The sequence below is a fragment of the Python bivittatus genome, unplaced genomic scaffold, assembly GCF_059951505.1.
Source record: "Python bivittatus isolate LINGU-HERP-01145 unplaced genomic scaffold, Pbiv_v1 ctg000440_np1212, whole genome shotgun sequence".
NCBI classification, from domain to species: Eukaryota; Metazoa; Chordata; class Lepidosauria; order Squamata; family Pythonidae; genus Python; species Python bivittatus.
The window spans coordinates 7,609,938-7,630,158 of NW_028277063.1; the positions used below are offsets into that span (position 1 = coordinate 7,609,938).

At 40.7% G+C, this 20,221-nt stretch overlaps 1 protein-coding gene across 1 annotated transcript; it reads right to left on the reverse strand.

Moving 5' to 3' along the window:
- Nucleotides 1-14,446: 14,446 nt before the first annotated feature.
- LOC148215732 (vomeronasal type-2 receptor 26-like) lies at nucleotides 14,447-20,221 on the reverse strand. The gene is made up of 4 exons (XM_088142430.1): nucleotides 19,964-20,221; nucleotides 16,271-17,131; nucleotides 15,812-16,039; nucleotides 14,447-14,455 (listed from the first exon to the last, which is right to left on the reverse strand). The coding sequence occupies exons 1-4, from the start codon at nucleotides 20,219-20,221 to the stop codon at nucleotides 14,447-14,449; spliced, it is 1,356 nt and encodes a 451-aa protein (XP_087998556.1).

The following is a 20,221-nucleotide window of genomic DNA, read 5'->3' on the forward strand; positions in this document are numbered from 1 at the left end:
GTTTAGCAGAGAGCGCCCTTTGCTGTACTATATAAAGTAGCAGTTATGGATGGTGATCTCAATAATCTTCCTGGTAGCAATGTTGTTTCCTCCAAAATACGTAAGGGTGATAAAATGTAATCTGAAGTCATCCATCCTTGAGACAATATAACTGATGGTAGAGTTCTGCTTAACCTCTTTGATCTCCTTCATTCTTACTAATACCTTTCTGCTCTTGATATTTGAGATGAAGGGGCGAAAACAGTTCCAGTGTTTCAAATATGAAATCATTAATGGATCAATTTAGACAATTGGCAGAGTTCAGCATCACCTGAGAAATTCCGACTCCAAAACAGCCATTGAGGTCAGAAAGTTTTCCTTCTCTCTCTCTCCTGTGAGCTTTTAAAAGAGAAAAGGGGAGAGCCCCATTTCTCCCCCCCCTTTTTTTGCTTTATTTGTATGCTGGCCATTTCTGGTATTTTGCATAACTACTCAAGAGAATATGGGCTTTTTCTCTTCGGTTCATGAAGAAGGAGACAGATCTAGCTGGTCTACTGTTACCCTACTGTGCCTTCTTTAACCCTTCCCTGTGCAAGGAAACAAAGGCATCAAATAGTTTGTCTCCACTTTATTTTATATTGAAATCAGAGGATTTCGGAGGCAGGATTTAGTTGTAGAATTATTTGATAGCCCTCAATGTAGTAGAATAGTACATTAAGTACACATCTCGAAAGGAATGTTCTGGTGACCCAAACAGTGAATGCCACCAAAAAGAACAAGCAAGCAAACCCTACAGATCATGGCACATTAACCTTGTGTTTCCTTTATTTCTGTTATTGGCATAAGCACATTCTTTGAAACTGACAATCAAAACATTGTCCATGTACAACAGTCTTCTTAATAGGAGAGGTACTGAATGAAGGCAATATTGGAAATTAATTTATTTTTAGTACAGGGTTGAGGTGTTGGAAGGGAAACTAAATTGAGCCTTCTCAAATATCAGTATGTATGGTGGCCAGCATGTTGGACAACCACAGGGGAGATGCTGGTTCAACTCCACCCTCAGCTATAGAAACTGGGCTACTGGTAGTCCTTGAGGTTTGATGGCAAGTGGGATCAGGATTGCTTTGCTAAGCAAAGTGGTTGTAAAGCACAATGTCATGTGACCACATCACTTAGTGATGACAATCCTTGCAGTCCTGTTGCCATCGTAACCCCAAGACACATGGGCCGTTAAGCAGGGAGTCCCAGGTAAAGAGCATGGGGTGCCGTGGGGTGGTGGGGGAGGCCAGAGAAGACCCTGGGCATCCTAGCACAGGCCATGGGTGAGTTGCGGGAGGACAGGGGAGGGTGTGTTGTGGCACCATGTGAGTGCATGGAGGCCAGGGGAATGAATGGTGCAGTACATGCAAGTGCAGGGAAGTCAGGGAATGAATGGTATGGCACTGCATGAGAGCAGGGAGGCTGAAAGGACTTGCCAGAGTGAATTGTGACCAGCCCTACCAGCTTCCCTATTGATTTTTCCTGTGGGAAGCTGGCAGGGAAGGGGGCAAATGGTGATCATGTGAGAATGGGGTGCTGCAGCTGTCATAAATGCAAGCTGGTTGGGGAAAGCTGGGGGAAGCAGGTGCTGCATGTGGAACTTTGAGGACTGGTCATAAGTTCCACTTGTTCAGCGCCATCACAACTTCAAATGGTCACTGAATGGTCAGTAAGCGAGAACTACCTGTACTTTTGGCCAATCACTTTCTTAGCCCAAGATAGCTTGACATACACAGATGGGCAGAGCAGAGATTTTCATTTTCATTTTCTTTTTTTCTTTTTCTTTTTTTTAATGGTAGGAAAAAGTTTTGGTGATATTCTTTGTTTAAACATCTCAGAATAGAGATCATATTGATTTGAAAACTATTGGTTGCAGAATTCCAGCTCTGTAGGATATGTGTATGCATATTTGTGTGTGTGAGGGAGAGACAGAGAGAATGAGAGAGAGAGAGAGAGAGGGAAAGAGAGAGCACAAATAGTTTTCATGCTTCAAGCATAATGTAAATGAACCAAAGGTGGGATATGAAGGAAAAGGAACATTTGTCCGCACTTCAAAAGCAACTGCGATATTACAATCATTTTGCAACTGCCTCTCCTTGCTGAATCACAGCAGTGCTTCCCATCTTCTCCTACCTGTAAATTAGATCACTTTAAACCCAACTAAAGTGTAACTATTTTCCCCTTCTTGCTACCCAGAAAAGAGTTGAAGAATACCTCCTATATCAAAGAACAAGTTGGATCAAGAAGACTCTGTTTTCCCCCAATAGCTCTATTGTTTCTCCTGAACTGTGAGATTGATGTTCTCATCATGCCACAGATAGCACTTATTCTCTTTCAAATTCACTAGAGAGACACAGACAGATTGAAGGCATATCCTCACAAGAGACTTCAGATTTCCTGTTTGAAGCTTTAGTGCAGGCCTCAAAATTTGGAATGCCAAACCTGGAGAAGTATAGAAGTTGTATGACTGGAAAACTGTTGCCTATTGATCTCTGTCCTTCCCCCTTACACTGACCATCAGCCTGCAGTTCACTACATTATCCATGGGGATAGATCAGTGATAACCTCAATCTTCTGAATTCCTAAGCAAATGAGATTGAAACCTATTTTGAAAAAAATCTACCAACACTAGACTTTTAAATGTATTCCTTAAAATCAGAGAGCAAAAAGTGTGTAGGGGATCCCATCTCACACTTTTTGCTAGTGTGTGTAATTTGCCCATTCAGTCTTCAGTTTTATTTGCACATTTTACTATAACTCTCTGTACTACCAGAACTCTGATAAAGGAGAATGCTGAAAGAACTGGGTTGATAAATTATTTTTCTTCCTTTGAAATCATTCTGGGTCTTGGTTTACAATTTCAACGTTTCTAATTCTTACTGTGTGGTCCCCAGAGCTGGACATAAGACTAAAGGTGATCAGCAGAGGATAGAACAGAAATATTATTTTTCATTATTAGAAAACTCTATTTCTATTTGGAAACTCTATTTCTATTGTTATAGGTAAAATTGGATTGGGCCTTTTGCAATCCACCATACTGTTGACATCTTCTTGTTCTTCTTCATATTATTATTTTATTATTGTATGCCACCCAAAGTCTGTATGGATGAAGTGGCCTATAAAGCAGACAATTAATTCATTAAATGTCGTCATCACTGTCACTATTACTATTTTACAGTATATCTTATCTTTGTGCTTGCAAAATATAAAACATCATAAAACAAAAATACAATTCACATGGTTACATACTAATGTACAGGCAGTCCCTAGGTTAAGAATGCCCAGTTTAAGGATGACCCATAGTTAAGAATGGAGACCATTGTAGCAAAATTCAAGTTAAATACACAATGGTTCAAATTCATTACCAAATACTACTTATACAGTATTATACAATAATACTGTTCCAGCTTACATACAAATTCAACTTAAGGTCAGACCTTGGGAATGGAACTCGTTTTTAAACTAGGGACTACTTGTATAGCAAGAAACCTGACAGCCTAAAAGTCATTCTTAACCAAAGGTTGGGGAAAAAAATCTTTATAGGGGATGTGTATTTTGTGCACATGTGCAAGAAGACATATGCGTTTCCAGAAGCAGAAGAGTTCTACAACTTAGAGTCACTTCCAAGAAAGATTTGTACTACACCAGTGCCTAATGCACCTCGGAACACAAAGCAAGGCCTTTACTGACCTCATGGCTGACAATTCATAAGTTGCAAGTCTGGTTTTATTTGTACTGTATTAAAAGATTTCACAGAACCCTGTATTCTCCTTATATATATCCTGCAAATACAAATAAAATCCATGTCTTCCTTCTGTTCAACAACCATTGAAAAATGCACTTAGCTGGCCCATTTGACATCAGATCTCGGTGAAATATTTGAAAAAAAAATTTTTTCTCTCACCCCTGTGGGTGGTACGTGTCTTTCTCAATCTTGGGTCCTCTACCAGAGGCCTGGGAGTTTGAGGGTTCTGCGCAGTATCTTAGCTGTTCCTAGCATGGCACTCTTCTGGACAGAGAGCTCTGGTGTTGTTCCTGGGATCTGTTGGAGCCACTCTCCCAGCTTAGGAGTCACGACCCCGAGTGCTCCTGCCACCACTGGGACCACTTTGGCCTTTGCTTTCCATATCCTCTCTAGTTCCTCCTTCAGGCCCCGGTACTTCTCCAGCTTCTCATGCTCCTTCTTCCTGATGTTGCTGTCACTTGGCACTGCTACATCTATCACTACCGCTGTCTTCTGGTCTTTGTCTACTACCACGATGTCTGGTTGATTGGCCAGTACCTGCCTGTCTGTCTGGATCTGGAAGTCCCACAGGATCTTAGCCCTGTTATTCTCCACAATTTTGTGTGGAATCTCCCAACTGGACTTGGGGGGGTCTAGCCCATACATTGTGCAGATGTTCCTGTACACAATGCCAGTTACTTGGTTGTGCCGTTCAGTGTATGCTGTTCCTGCCTGCATCTTACACCCTGCCACTATGTGTTGCACTGTCTCTGAGGCCTCTTTACACAATCTGTACCTTGGGTCCTGTCTAGTGTCGTATATCCCCCCTAATGAGAGAGGATATATGAAACATATGTAATACACACACACACACACACACACACACACACACACACACATACTTTCTCTTTCTGAAAATTTTGGTAGGTATTTTTTTTAATACAATTATATCTGTATTGCCAATTTTTAGTCTAGAATGAAAATGATTCTGTAGTACTTGTTCTCTTGTTGACCTTCTCAAAAAATATACCATAACATGTCTAGGAAGTTTTCTGACAGTTGCAAAGCGTGAATTTATGCAATACACCTTGTCCACTTCTTGATCCATCCTCTCTTCCTCCCAGCTTAATAAGTTAGACAGAGCAGTCACAACCAAGTGTCTAATATTCTCTTGAGCATTTTCAGAAATTGCTCTTACTCTTAGATGGAATTTGTTTTCCCTAAGTTCAAGTAGAGCAAAATTGTCCAGCCCTCTTTCCATTTCTGTATCTTTAGCATCCACTCTATTTTCCAGTACTTGTACTTTATAAGTAACTTGTTTTACAACATATGTAAGTGATATTTGTTCTCATGCTTCCATTTTTCATCCCTAAGAGTATTCTGGCAACCCCCCCCCCCCAACACTTGCTATTTTCTCTCAGAGTAACAAAACACAGATACCTTAATGATGCTAGCAAAATATGAAACACAGATTAGGGATGTACAAAAGTGACAAGGTATGCAACCTCTAGCAGTAATATGTAGGAATGTGGTGTTTTGATCACAGAGGCAAAAGGAACATATGAAACTAGTTGCTATTGCCTCCTCATGTCACTCTCCCTGAGGTTTTCTGAGTAATATTTCTGCTTCTGGGAAATTCCCCCATGCTTCTCAGCTATAGCAAAGATTGCATCTAAGAATGGGTATGCTTGGAGTTATGTCCTTCCCAAAATGATGTCGTTATTTATATGTAGGCAGAAAGACAACAGAATCAGTGTGTCACAAGGCATTGCAGCTGGGACAGAGTACATGTAGGCCTCTCTTACTGACCACTCATGCAGTGACTGTTTGAAGTTATGGCAGTGCTGAAAAAATAACATTTTGACCAATTTACAACCAATTTTTTATTTATTTATCTATATTTCAAATTTAGATACTGCCCGTCTTATGAGAAGTGACTCTAGGCGGTTCACAATAAAACAATAAAAATTAATTAAAATACAATAAAAACTATATAAAAATACAGTAAAAGTAGAATAAAGCCAAACACATATGCAAATAATAACATCTTCCAAGATGTTGATAATCAATAAGATGTTAACATATGGGAGCATCTTCAATTACAACATTTGCAGCATCTCTCAGTGTCATGATCATCATTACAGTCCATACATGTTGTCCTCTGTCTGATCTTTTGTTTTTCTTTCTTCCCCCCCTTGCAGAGTGGAGAGACTGGAGAAGATCAGAACAGAGTAAGCAGGCAAACAATGAGGAATACACATCAAAAGCAATGTGCTGGCACTGGCAGCCATGAGTGTGCTCAGCAAACAGCTAGTGCATTTCCCATTGTGTGCCTGCTTACCCTTTTCTATCCTGGGCTTCCCCATGGCACAACTGGGGGGAGCGGATGATGCTATCCGTCAAAGCCAGGTAGTGCTGGGCAAAGTAAGAGGTGGCTCAGTGGCCGCACACCAAGCGTGGTCCTTTGCAGTCCCCTCCTTTCAGTCAAACTGTTCCTTGCAAATATATGAAACGTATGAAATTTTTTCACTTTTCCACTACCACAAGGGCTCCATCTTTTTGCCAAGACCACTTAACTTTCCCCCACAGCTCTCTCCCCACCAAAAAGGAAAAAGCCAGCCAGGGTCCCAAGCTGGCATGAGCTAAGTCAGCTGGCCAGGCAACCCACCTGCAGGTGCCTTCTCTTCCAAGTATACCAGGGCAGAGACTCCAGCCACGTGTACAACTCAGAACGTCAAACGTCAAACGAGGCCAGGAAGGTCCTCCTTTGGGTCTCTTCAGCTTTGGGGCCAGCTGGGAGAAGATGTGCAGAAGCTGACTGGTGTCTTTCCAAGGCAGGCTTCCAGTCTCTCCTGTGGCAAAGCAGAAGTAAATACCCCTGGACAGTAATGACAAGGGAAGCTACCTTGCCACTCTGCTCCAGTTGGGGACTGCATGTAACAGGGCCCTTGGCGAAGCCACATCCTTTATCACTTCCCCCTCCCCACCTTCCAGCGCCCATATTGGGCTAGTGATACCCCCTGCAATATGCACAACTGAATACTCCTTTTCTCCCTTGCCAATCCCCTCCCATCTAAATGCATTGCCCCTGCCTGGGTCTGCTCTCTTCCCTGCCCCCGGTTGATGCCCAAGTTCCTCCAGTACTTTCCTCCACACCTCCCCGTCCCACATGCAAACCACAGCCCCTCTTCTCCCTCCACACTCCTTGTGTAGCAAGGAGGGGGAATTAGTTACATTTGATTTGGGTTAAAGTGATCTGATTTACTGGTAGAATAAGGTGAGAAGCATTGCTGTGATCCAGCAAGGAGAGGCAGTCACAAAATGATAGTGATATTGTCAGTTGTTTCTGAAGTGCAGTCAAATGTTCTCTTTCCTTCATACTCCACCTTTTTTATGTTATGCCTGAAGCATGAAATGCCCACTTACTTCATAAACTATTTGTTCTTTCTTTCTCTTTCAGTCTCTCTCTGTCTCTCTCTCTCTCACACACACACAGAAATATGCATACACACATGCTACAGAGCTGGAATTCTGCAACCAATAGCTTTCAAATCAATGTGATCGCTATTCTGAGATATTGAAACAAAGAATATCACTAAAACTTTCTTCCTATTGTTAAAAAAAAACCCAAGAAAAATGAAAATCTCTGCTCTGCCCATCTGTGTATGTCAAGCTATGTTGGGCTAAGAGAATGTGATTGGCCAAAAGTACAGGTAATTCTCGCTTACTGACCACTCATTCAGTGACCATTTGAAGTTGTAATGGTGCTGAGCAAGTGGAACTTATGACTGGTCCTCAAAGTTCCACATGCAGCACCTCCTTCCCCTGGCCTTCCCCAATATATCCATGGCCTGCCCCCCCCCCCAGGCCAGGCTCTCAAATAATTCTAAAACTGAAATTCTGCCCCCCAAACCCTCTGATTCTAAAATAAAATAAAGCTGAGACACATTATTTGATGTCTTTCTTTCCTTGCACAGGGGAGGATTAAAGTAGGCAAAGTGGAGTAATGGTAAACCAGCTGGATATGCTTCCTTCTGTTTGAACTGAAGAGAAAAAGCCCATATTCTCTTGAATATGCAAAGCATGAGAAATGGGCAGCATATAAATAAAGCAAATAAAAAATAAAACAAAGGCAAAATGGGGTTCTTCCCTTTTCTCATTTAAAAGCTTACAGGAGAGAGAGAGAAAGAAAACTTCCTCACCTCAATGGCTGTTTTGGAGTCTGAATTTCCCAGGTTTTGCCGAACATTGCCCATTATCTAAACTGATCCATTACGATTTCATATTTGAAACACTGGGACTGTTTTATCCCCTTGATCTCAAATATCAACAGCAGAAAGTTATTAGTAAGAATGAAGGAGATCAAAGAGGTCAAGCAGAACTCTTCCATCCGCTATAAAGCCTCAAGGATGGATGACTTCAGATTACATTTTATCAACCTTACATATTTTGGAGAAAAAAACAAGAACAACATTGCTAACAGGAAGGTTATTGAGATCACCATCTGCAGTGCAAAGCAAAACCAGATATGACCTTTTTTTTATTATAACATTAACAACACTCAATTGCTACATTATAAATTACAGCAAAGGGCACTTTCTCTTAAACTCATTCCTTTTTTCGATTCATTAGGTGTTCCCTGTGGTTAAGGTTGGGCTTGAACAAAATTATATAACATTTGGGAAAAAAGATGCAGCCCAACAAACCAGCACTAGAGGTTAAGATAGAAAATATCTCCACAGCCACTGTGTATTTCCCTTTAGTGCTCAGATATGTTGGAACAAAGGAGAGCCACACGCTGCAGAAGACCAACATGCTGAACGTGATGAACTTGGCTTCGTTGAAAGTGTCAGGTAACTTCCTGGCCAAGAACGCAACTATGAAACTAACAGCAGCCAAGAAGCCCAAATAGGTTAAGACACTATAGAACATGGCCTCAGATCCCTGATTACACTGCAGGACAATTTCTTCAACCACTGAGTGCATGTCAAACTCTGGGAAGGGTGGAGAGGTTGCCAGCCATGACATACAAATGGCTGTTTGAAGAAGAGAGCAGGAAATGACCAGGGAGTTGGAGAGTCTCTTTCCCACAAACATTCTCATCCTGGATCCTGGTTTGGTGGCCAGGAAAGCCAGAACCACGATGACTGTTTTTGCCAACACTGAAGAAACAGCCACGGAGAAGGAGATGCCAAAAGCAGCTTGTCGGAGGAGACAGACCACCGTGTTGGGATGGCCAATGAAGAGGAGTGCCGAAAGGAAACAGAGCAGGAGGGAGGTGAGGAGAACGTAGGTGAGGTCTCGGTTATTGGCTACCACAATGGGAGTGCTGTGTTTCCTCACAAAGATTCCAAGCACAAAGGCTGAGAGCAATGAACAGAAAAGTGCAGAGAAGGCTAAACTGATCCCCAGAGGTTCTTCATAGGTCAAAAAGACGACAGTCTTATGATTGCAGGAATCCTGATTAGTGTTTGGATAGCTTCCATCTTTGCAATTATAGCATTCATTACTATCTGAAAAAATGAGTAGACAAACAATGCGGTCTTGATCCTAGGAACTTTACATAATGCACTGTAGATTTCAGTAATTCCCTGCTAGATATGTGGGGTGGGATGGGGTGGGGTGGGATATCCATAATATGTAGTGTATGTTCCTTATGCATTTACACATATAATAAAATATTAAACAGCAATTGTACACACATGTGTCTTTGTGTACATATAAAATAGTTACCTAGCTTATATTCATAACAGTTATAGCAAGAACAATAATAATGTAGCATGTGTTCAGTGATGATACTGTTGATGATACTAGTGTTATAGGATTCAATTTTGATATACATAATGAAATGTCAGCAAAAAACATTTTCCCAGGATATTTGTGGCCAGAGTCTCAAATTCATGTCTTCCAATTTCTGTATCTCTTAAAACACCTAATCACTACCAGAAATTCTAAAGAAAATCTACTAAAAATAGTGATGCCTTCTATATCTAAAGAGAAAGATATTAAGTGTCTAAGAATGGTTTGCCGTTCTCACTTTTCTGGACCCAACAATGTTTGCTGATCTCAGTGATAAGTAAAGGCAGACCCAAGGTGGACAGTTTTTATATTCGGGATGTAACAGGGATGGCCACTCTCCAGGCTCTATATTCATATTTCGACTCCATTCAGCACTTCTAGAATTATAAAAGGAAAGTACCCTGCTTACAAACGGCCTGTCCACATTGCTCTAGACAGCCACCATTTTCCTTGCTAACTCTAAGCAGCACATTTCTTACCCTCCTTCTCTGAAATCTTCCCAGCTGGGCATGGGATGCAGTCATAGCAGCAAAAGGGTTCCCCTTCCTTCACTTTCTTGCTGGAACCAGGATGGCAACTCTCACTGCATACTGAAAGAGGCTGAGACTAATCCAGCAAGGAGAAAAAACAAAGGCAATCTTGAGTGTATCACTTGGCATAGTTTGAGATACCCTTTTTATTCATGTAAGAATGGGCTGTATTGCATGCACTTAACAGGTGCTACAATTTTTCTTCATTGAAAGAATTGATATTATACACAGGATTTTAGAAAACTATTTAGGAAGTGCATTGGTCAATTCATTGGTCAACACTGGATGACAGATGTTACAATCCCACTGGCTCAAAGGAGAGCCCCCATTGGCAGACTTTGCCATCTGTATAGTTGTGTCATTTCATGACAAATGATCTGTTCTTCTTAGATAGAAGCAATACGTCATCATGGTTAGTGCTCTCAAAATAACATTTTTACCCTGAAAGATCATAAATAAAATAAAAATAACATTTTACAGTACAGTTTTAAGTTTATACATTCAGGACAGGAAATGTTGAAGTAACATGCAGAGCCTTATCTAAAAAGAATTATGATTGTGATTATTATTGCTGCTGTTGTTGATCACACAGTCAGTGGGTTGTTTAGACTGGATGTGGCATTTTTATTCACCTATTGAGTGGGATAGGGAGATGTTATTGTTTGTTGTTGTTAAAGGTATTGTTGTAGTATGTAAGCTGTTTGAAGTAAAGATGCCTTTGGCAATTGACTGATGGTGATTTTGTTAATGCCGATGGTCTTCAAGTGGTGCTCCAGATGTTTTGGGATTCTGCCTACGGTGCCTATAAATATCGATACTACCTTTCCTTTTTATTTGCCACACTCATTCTACTTCTATTTGCAGGTGTTTATATTTTGTGATTTTCTCCAGTTCTTTCTCTTCTACTCTGCTGTCTCCAGGCATTGCAATGTCCACTATCCAGACTTTCTGGTCTTTCTTATTAACAACTGTTAACCCCGGGTGTTGTGTGGCAGGTGCTTGTCTGTTTGAATTCTAATGTTCCAGAGCGTTTTAGCTACTACATTTTCTATTACTTTGTTTTGTGGTCCTAGTTCTTGCAGGCAAATGGTATTGCTTGCAGATATTCCAATGCCCCATTGTTGCTACTTTGTCATGCTGTTGTTTGAAGTCAGTCTGTGTGATCTTCTTTGCTGTCTGTTGCTGTCTTCTCAATTCTGGCTTTGTGTGCGTTTGTTGTTAAGACTTGGTCTTATGGAGCCAGAATTAGCCCCTCTGTCTCTTTCTTCAACTTTCTTGCTCTTAGCCATTGCCAGGTCTTGTTGTTATCTGCTTTGTCTGCTGGCTTTTTTGTGTACTGGCAATCCAATACTTTTCCTTGCCATGTCGCTTTCCTATTGTTCACTTGGTCTTTCTTATAGGCCGGTTTGGTTTATTTGGTATTCAGTAAACCTTCATGGCATACTAGCTTCAGTGCATCTTCCCCAGGATCCTTCAAATATTCTTCCATTGCCCTTTTTTCTCCTTTAGCTCTCTGGTGTACTTGCAACATTCCATGCCCACCAATCCTCCTTGATAAGTAGAGTTTGTCAGCATCACTGTGTGGATGAAGGGAATGTTTCATTGTCATTATTTTTCTGGTCTTCCTATCCAGGGCTTTTAGTTCAGTTTGAGTACAGTCCACTATTCCAGCTGTATATCTAATGACTGGAATTGCCCAGGTGTTAATCACTTTGATGGTATTTCCGCCATTGAGTTTGGACTTTAAGATCGTCTTCACTCTTCTAATGTATTTACTACTAACCTACTTCTTGACTTCAATGCACTTGATTTTGTTTGCCTGAAGGATGCCCAGTATTTGTAGTGAACTCCTTCATCCAGACTCTTGATGGGATTTCCACTGGGCATCTTGATTCCTTCAGTTCTCACTACTTTTTCCTTGTTGATGGTCAGGGTGGCACATTTGTCCAGTCCAAACTCTACTGCAATATCGAGGCTTTCTTTTTGGACCAGGTTGAGCAGCGACGCCTATGGCTGTGATTTATTATTTCCAGTTGTTCCTTGATCTTCCTTGTTTCCAGGTGATATTTCTTGATGAGGTATTATTTGGACTTTTTTTCCTTCATCTTCTTTTCTTTTATCTGTTCTAGCTTGCTTGCATCTGATCTTAGCATGCTGATCTTATTTTCCAACCTGATCTTCCATTTTGGTGGTACACTGTTTTGCTTTTTTTCTTGTTTGTTGATTTTGCATCCAAGGTATTCAGCTATAGCTGCAGCTGTACTGTACATCGGTTGGTTTGCTTCTTGCAGTGATCTGGTGCTTATATTTCATTTTACAGTATTGGCATCGTTTACTACTTGTGCTAGCTGTTACTTTGTAACAAACTTCAATGAAGGCAACCTTATTCTGTTGTTTTTGTGCTGTTCTGGATGCCCAGTTATTCTTTGTTTTGATTGGTTGATTGGTGTTGGTGACGGAACAGGGGTGGCCCGAAGTCTGAAGGAGTAGAGAAAGCCAGAGCCCTGGGTTGCTGTATTGGAAGGCCATATGGATGGAGTGGAAACTGAGCTTACTTCAGTGATGGTTAAACTGAAGTCATTGATGAGGATGCTAGAGAAAGTACTGGCAGCCTGGAAGAAAACTGTCAATCCAGAGATCCACAAACAATCTCTGGGGACAGCAAGGAGGTGAGTGAGAAATCGGCAACCAGTGAAGAGGAGGAGATAATTTCCCCTAGCAGAAGTGCAAAAGAGAAAGGAAACCTGCCACAGCAGTGGGGGCTGAAGACAAAATTCAGGGGGAACCCAGGTCAGCTGGCAAGCTTTCTGATACAAGTGAGAATTTGCATGGAGAGATGTAGCCACCTATTCTGAAATGATATGGAGAAAGTGGCTTATATGTCATGTGCCCTTAAAGACCAGGCAGCAGAATGGGTAGTGGAGATACATGAGGCTGAGGCAGCCGAACTAACCAATTTTAATAATTTCATGGGTGCTCTGCATGAACATTTTGAGGATCCTTGCACTGTTGTAAAGGCAAAGAGAAGCATCAAGCAAATTAAGATTTAAGATGAAAGATTTAAGGTCCAGCATCTCCAGAAGGGGTTACAGTGTGGCCTTTGGGAACTCGCACTGGCCAGAGGCAACCCTAAAACCCTGAGGGAGTGGATAGTCTTGCAGCAACAGTGGAATCAGATTGGATGGCTATAAAGAGAAGAAGCGTGGGTACCTGATTTTCCACAGTTCCATTGGGACCAATAACGAGGAGATCGGGCTGGAGACAGAAGGAAAACAGCCAGGACCAATGAGAGGGGAATCGCCCTTGTTTCAGAAGTGGAGAAGAGGAGAATTATGCTGTGAATTGCTCTCAAAACCAGCTCCTGTGAGCTGCACTGAGAGGCAAGCAGATATGGAAATCCCTGAAGGGTCTCAAATCGGAAAAGGGAGGAACATCTGCTTCAGGAATGGAGGAACAGCTTCAATTCCCATTGATAGTGGAGAGTGAGTTCGCTAAAGACGAACATCAACCGGCAGAAAACTCCAGCTGCCTGCTTTAAAACACGCCCAGGGGCAGGCGGACGGATTGAGGTGTGAAGACTTAATGGTAAGTCCCATGAAGGTTGTGTTGAGACTGAGGGCATTAAAGACCAACTTTAGAGCGGTTTTGACGGTCTTAATAGACTCTGGATGCAGACGTTGCTTAATCAACCCAGTTATTGTGAATGGACTTGGACCAAGAGTGCAGAAGTTAGAAACCCCTATTATTTTTACACAATTGGATGGGTTGCAAGTGGGAGGTTCCATACCGAAGCAGTCAAAATGAGAATTAGGACTCATAAAAAGACTTTACAGTTTTTAGCAGCTCCGATTGCTGGGCATGCTCTAATACTGGGTCTGTCCTGGTTAAGACTGAGGAATCCCAAGGTGGATTGGACAAGGGGGAGCTTGACATTTTGGGATAGTGACTATAGAGCTCCAAAGGGAATTACTACCGGCACACCAAGGATAGTACTAGCAGCACTGACTGTAGAGTCTCCCAGTCAGGGTGACACCGAAGATTCCTGCTCGATCCCAAAACAGTATAGAGACTTACAAGAAGTGTTCAGTGAGTCAGAGTCGGATCAGCTTCCCCCCACTGAGTGATGGACGGTGCGATTGAAATTGAACCCAGGGCAAAATTTCCTAAACTGACAATGTATTCTATGACCCCTAAGGAATTGGGAGCGCTGAGGGAATTCATTGATAAAAATCTAGAAAGATTTATGCAGCCCATGAAATCACCATTGGCAGCACCTGTGCTATTTAGAGAGAAGAAAGACAGTTGTGCACAGGCAATCGGGGGCTACATGTATCTTTACAGAAAATAAACCCTCCCTTTGATGAAGGATTTGCTAGCCCACCTGTTGAAAGGGAAAGTTTTTACCAAGTTGGACTTAAGGGAGGCATATTCCGAGTGCGGATTACAGAAGGAGATGAATGGAAGACAGCATCCAGGTGCCCCCTCAGTTATTTTCAATATCTAGTGATGCCACCTGGGTTGTCGGGGGCACCTGGGATGTTCATGCAGTTAATAAATGAAATGCTACATGAATTCTTGTACAGGGGAGAGTTAGTATATTTGGATGATATTCTAATTTATACAGAAACGATGGAAGAGCATGTGGAATTCGTGAGGAAAGTACTTAAGAAATTGTTGAATGCTCACTTATATGCCAGACTCTCCAAGTGTGAATTTCACAAAAGTCAAATTGATTATCTTGGATTTGGGATATCCAGTAGAGGGACTGAGATGGATCCAAGTAAAGTGCGTGATGTAATTGGATGGGAGGCGCAGAAAACTCAGAGGCAGCTACAAAGTTTCCTGGGGTTTGCACATTTTTACCTCCAATTCATTCCAAACGTTGCTCAAGTCGCCCTCCCTCTCACTGACTTGGTAAAAACAAAAGGGAAAGATAAGGCAACAGCCCAAATACTGGGGGTCCCCTTAAATTGGACAGAAGAATGCCAGTCAGCATTTGAGCAATTAAAGAGGCTGTTCACTGCAGAACCAATTTTAAAACATCCTGATCCTGAGAAACCTTTTATAATCCAAGCGGATGCATCAGATGTGGTTATAGGGGCTGTTTTACTACAAAAACTGACAATTTAGGTGTTGTATCCTTGTGCTTACATTTCTCGAAAGTTTACAGAGACTGAAAGATGCTGGTTAGTGTGGGAAAAGGAAGCCTTTGCCATACTGTGGGTGCTAATGAGTTGGAGGCATCTATTAGAAGGGTCATCTCATCCTTTTGAAGTCTGGACTGATCAAAAAAACTTAGAGGCTTTAAAGTCTCCAAGGAAGTTGTCCCCAAAGCAAGTCAGATGGGCTCAGTTCTTCAGTCGGTTCAATTTTACTTTGAAATATATACCAAGGGGAAGAACCTCTTGGCTGATTAACTTTCTAGATTGCCACAGCACAACAGGTAGAGAAAAGAAGTGATCACTACAGTATTTTCATGTTCCCAGTCAGGAATGGTGGCTGCTACCAGAGCTCAAAGTAAGCAGCAGGGTTGCAAGCCAGAGGGAGATTTACTCAGTTATTGAACTGCCCACTATCCAGATCTTTTACCTTTCTTCTCAACAACTGATAAGTCTGGGGTAATATCATCATCATCATCATCATCATCATCATCATCATCATCATCATCATGTGATAAAGAACTTCATGGCTGGTGAAAAACAGAAACTTTAAAAAAGGTCTTGATTTTGAATCTTACCTGGTTAAACCAGCTGTGCCAAGTGATGGCATCTTTATTAATGGTGAAAGTTTGGTGTGTGGGAACTCCAGGATCTACCTTCCCAACTTTCACTCTCAGAAAGGATTGGTTTGAAAACACAATCCAGTTCATGACATCCAGACCAGCTAGTAATTCTCCGTTGACATCAAGAGAAACCTCATCCCCAGCACTATTATTAAAGGAAAGACCTTTCAAGAAGTGATGTACCTAGAATGAAAAGGGAAAGGCAGAGGTTTAGAAAGACATAGTTGTATCTTTCAGAGAAAAAGTCTAGTGACCAGTAGAGCAATATCAGATTCATAGCTTGACTGAAACAAAGTTTTGCCTCATTACTATTGGTCTGAAACAGTGATGGAAATGGAACCACGGATGGTTTACAATTTCCTTGATGACATGTTCTGCAGTTGCTGATTACCTGAGAATGTTCTCCTCATTTACCTGCCAGGCAACTTGATTGTGAAATTTAAAGCTCCATTCATCTACTCTTCGTCTATGTCCAACTCTAGATGACAGCATGGTATGTAAAGCATAGGCCACAGCATAGACAGAATTATACATGCTGTAACTGTGACCAATCATGCCCATTTCAAAAACAATTTTAGGAAGGTTTTCCATATTCTCTCTCCCAGTGCAGAGATCTCCAACCACGTTGTCAACCAATGAAGTTTGAAATACACAGTTGAAGGCATGTTGCCAGAAGTCTAGGATAAAGCCATCTGCTTTTGGGTTAAGAGGAGTTCTGCTTTCAAGAAAAGGTTCAAATCCTGGTGGGTTGTTGGTATGGATTCTGAGGGACAGAGCCCCATGGATTATTTGTGAATCCCAATCCCTTTGATAGATATTTGATGCAAGTTCTGTTTGAGATGTCAATATCCATACTTTCCCTTTTGCTGTGTCTGTATCATGTTCTTTTTTTGACAGATATGGTAACCATCTCAGAAAAACCAAGGCATTGGACTGTCCGTAGAAAATCATCACATTGCTTTTGCTTTCCATGATTTGATCATGTATTTTTGCACCTTGTTCAAGGGCAGAAGACAATTTGTTAATTGATTCGAGATCGGCAATTCTCTCTGTCAGTGTAAAGCAAATGCCATGCTTAGAAAATAATGGAACGATTATATCTAGAAATCTTTCTCCATTATCATTATCCATCACAAATACCCCGATCCATGTCCAGTTGAAATGAAGAAGTAAAGATAGAATCCCTTCATACTGAATTCTTTCCATGGGGCTCATTTGGAAGAACGAAAGGCCTGGGGTTTTGTAGTTCATGACTGGAGCACAGCCATAGATGAGCTGAAGTAGGTTTCATGGAAGAAAGAAAGAAAGAAAGAAAGAAAGAAAGAAAGAAAGAAAGAAAGAAAGAAAGAAAGAAGGAAGGAAGGAAGGAAGGAAGGAAGGAAGGAAGGAAGGAAGGAAGGAAGGAAGGAAGGAAGGAAGGAAAGAAAGAAAGAAAGAAAGAAAGAAAGAAAGAAAGAAAGAAAGAATGGAGAGAGAGAGAGAGAGAGAGAGAGAGATAAAGAGGGAGGGGAAAACTTTACATCTAATTAATTGTTTCCAGCTTTCCCTGAGCTTCATTTGTTAAATCAAAGAACACCACTGACATCATTCCATTGTATTATCTGCTGTTAATCAAATAAGGCTGCTGCAAGATAATAGTTTCTGGACTATGACCTTGTAATTAGTTTAGGTCTCAGTGAGGAACTTGCCTAATTTTTATTAATTGTTCAAAATCACTTTGAACAATGACATGTAACTAAGGAAAAATATATGTTTTTAATTTTTTGCAGTTTTTAAACATAAAATCTGCTTTTCTGTTTGCCAATAACTAATGTCTGTTAAAACAATTCAGATATAAGGTTCATGTCACTTAATAGAATTCCCCCAAATCGGATCACTTTTATTCAGAGGGTTGCAGAATTATCCCTCAAGCTCATCTCTTGTTTCCCTCTGATCACCATTAATGTAGTGCAACTACTGGATCTCCAACCTATGGATTCTGATTTTCATATGCACCTATAGCCTTGATAATACTAATTTATAGTTGCATCCCTTTTATTGAACAAGCTACACCTTTTCTTCTCTACATCTATTCATTAGCTCCACTCTACAAGGTCAGACCGCCTTTATGCAAATCAGTGACATCCTTCCCCTTTCTCTTAATTTCATTGGTGCAAAACAAACCTTTGTTTTATATTCATTTTATTCTTAATTGTTATTTCTCGTATTCTGTTATATTTCAAGTTACAATCTTATATCTCCCACAGTAGTCACCAGATGAGCCTATAGGCAGAGTGGATAGACTCAGTTACAGTAGCGAGGAGGACACTGTTGGGAGACTTGAAAGAACAGGTTAGGGATAGATTGTCATGGAGAAAATCTACCTATGTGTTTGCTAGGATTTGAAAATGACTTGACTGCACCTAATCAATCAATCAGTCAATCAATCAAAAACTTATAATTAACCCATCAATCAATCCCTGCCAAAGTTACAGGCAGCATAGGCTAATATGGATGCATTTTGGCTGGAATCTCACAAGCTTAACTCTTGAATTCTGTAGCTGTGAAGAGCAGCTCAGCCATTCTGGGAAGAGAGAAGGCTTTTCTAAGGAGTCGCTGACAGGTATTGGATAAGTTTCCATGGGTAATATGTAGAACCTTTTAATCAGAATCTTTGCCCAACCCTACTTCAACATAGCATGAATGAATATTGACAGTTCTAAGGCTAAAAATAACATTTTGGGAAAATTCATGGCAGAAATATCTCCCCAAAGGAAGTAATAGATTTAAAATGATTTAAGAGCAACCTAGATTGGGATGAAGTTGGAACTGAAAGTCATGAATTCACACTAAAATAATGGAATCCATCAATCTACTACATTCTCATTTTAATTGCATCCATTATCTTGTTGCTTTTCTCCAGTATGTTTTTAAAATATCAGCATTTTTGTATTTTAAATAGGTTGTTTTAATGATTCATTTAAGACCATTAAGAAAATCCCAGGGATGTAGGCTGGAAGGAATAATGGAAAACAGAAGACAGGAAAGGAGAAACGCATCAGTCTTGTTGCCAACAAAGCTAGATGAATCTGAATTTCAAGGAGATTTTATTTTTATTATTATAGTTATGTGATATGGGTGGGATGATTGAATGAAAGGTATTCTTATATGGAAAATTATGTTTCTGCTTGCAAATGCCTATTTAGAGATTCTTACTTTATACATTAGCAGCTGAAGAAATTTAATAATGGTTATTTATGCAATGCTTTAGCTGCAAATAATTCCTCATCTCATTTCTATATGAGCTATGCTACTATTATGTTGCACGTGCTTCAGGAAATTCTTAATGATGTAGCTAAGAATCACTGCGTGAACTGAAGAAGGATCTCTTTTAATCCTGTCTGAGTGTTTAGTCCTAGGGATGGAAGTAATTGTACAATAGGGATGCTGTTCACCAGAAGGTGGCCCTTGATCCTGCAGAGATGTCCCCCTCTTTTGAAGTTATTGTTCTGAACCACCACTTTTTCCAGAGAATACACTGTACACTAACATTTCCCTCAGGCAGGCTATCACCACCAAATTGTGAATTAATCTGATCTTGTGCATTAATCTAACCTTTACAGCTGAGAAATAATTCCTCATGCACCAATGTTCAATTTTATTCTTTTAAGCAGTGTCTCAGGAAAATGGTGATGGTGTAGTTGGACAAAAAACGTCATGAAAAGGTCTTGCCATATGTTCCAGAGTGTTGGTAATGGAAGCAGATTGTTCAATGAGGTTTAAAGAAATGCCGTTGATTAATATCGATGGATGGGAACATCCATTTACTTTAAAGCTAGATGAGCTTCCAATTTAGGAATCTATGCTTTATACTCAGCTTAATTTACAAATATGCAAATATAAATCATTTCAAAGAAATAGCCATTCACTTTGCTGCACCTAGTTTCTCCTTTTTCATTCATTCATCAGTTTTGCCTCATTCTCTTTCTGGAAACACTGTTAATACATTTTTCATTGGCTTTCTCTGATTTACTGTTCTTAAAAAAAAAGAAAAATAAAGATCCAGAGAAAGAAGAACTGATATGCTGCTCCAAGAGTTAGACATACTCTGAGGCTGATACACTCTACCTGTGGAACCTTGAAGATATCCAAGTTATCTGCAATTTCAATGGAGGTTTTGGAGTCGAGTCCCCCAATCACTGCTGTCAGATTATTCTGGGTGCCACAGATGTAGTTAGGAACAAAGCTCTTCAGGTTGTAAAGCAGGAACATGGTGGCCTGGCAGGTCTTCTGTGCGCTATAGTGACTGTCATAGATGTGGAAGCCCAGGGTGAGATTGGGTAAGAGGTGAGGGTTTTCATTGATCTCCTTCACTGCAAATACCAT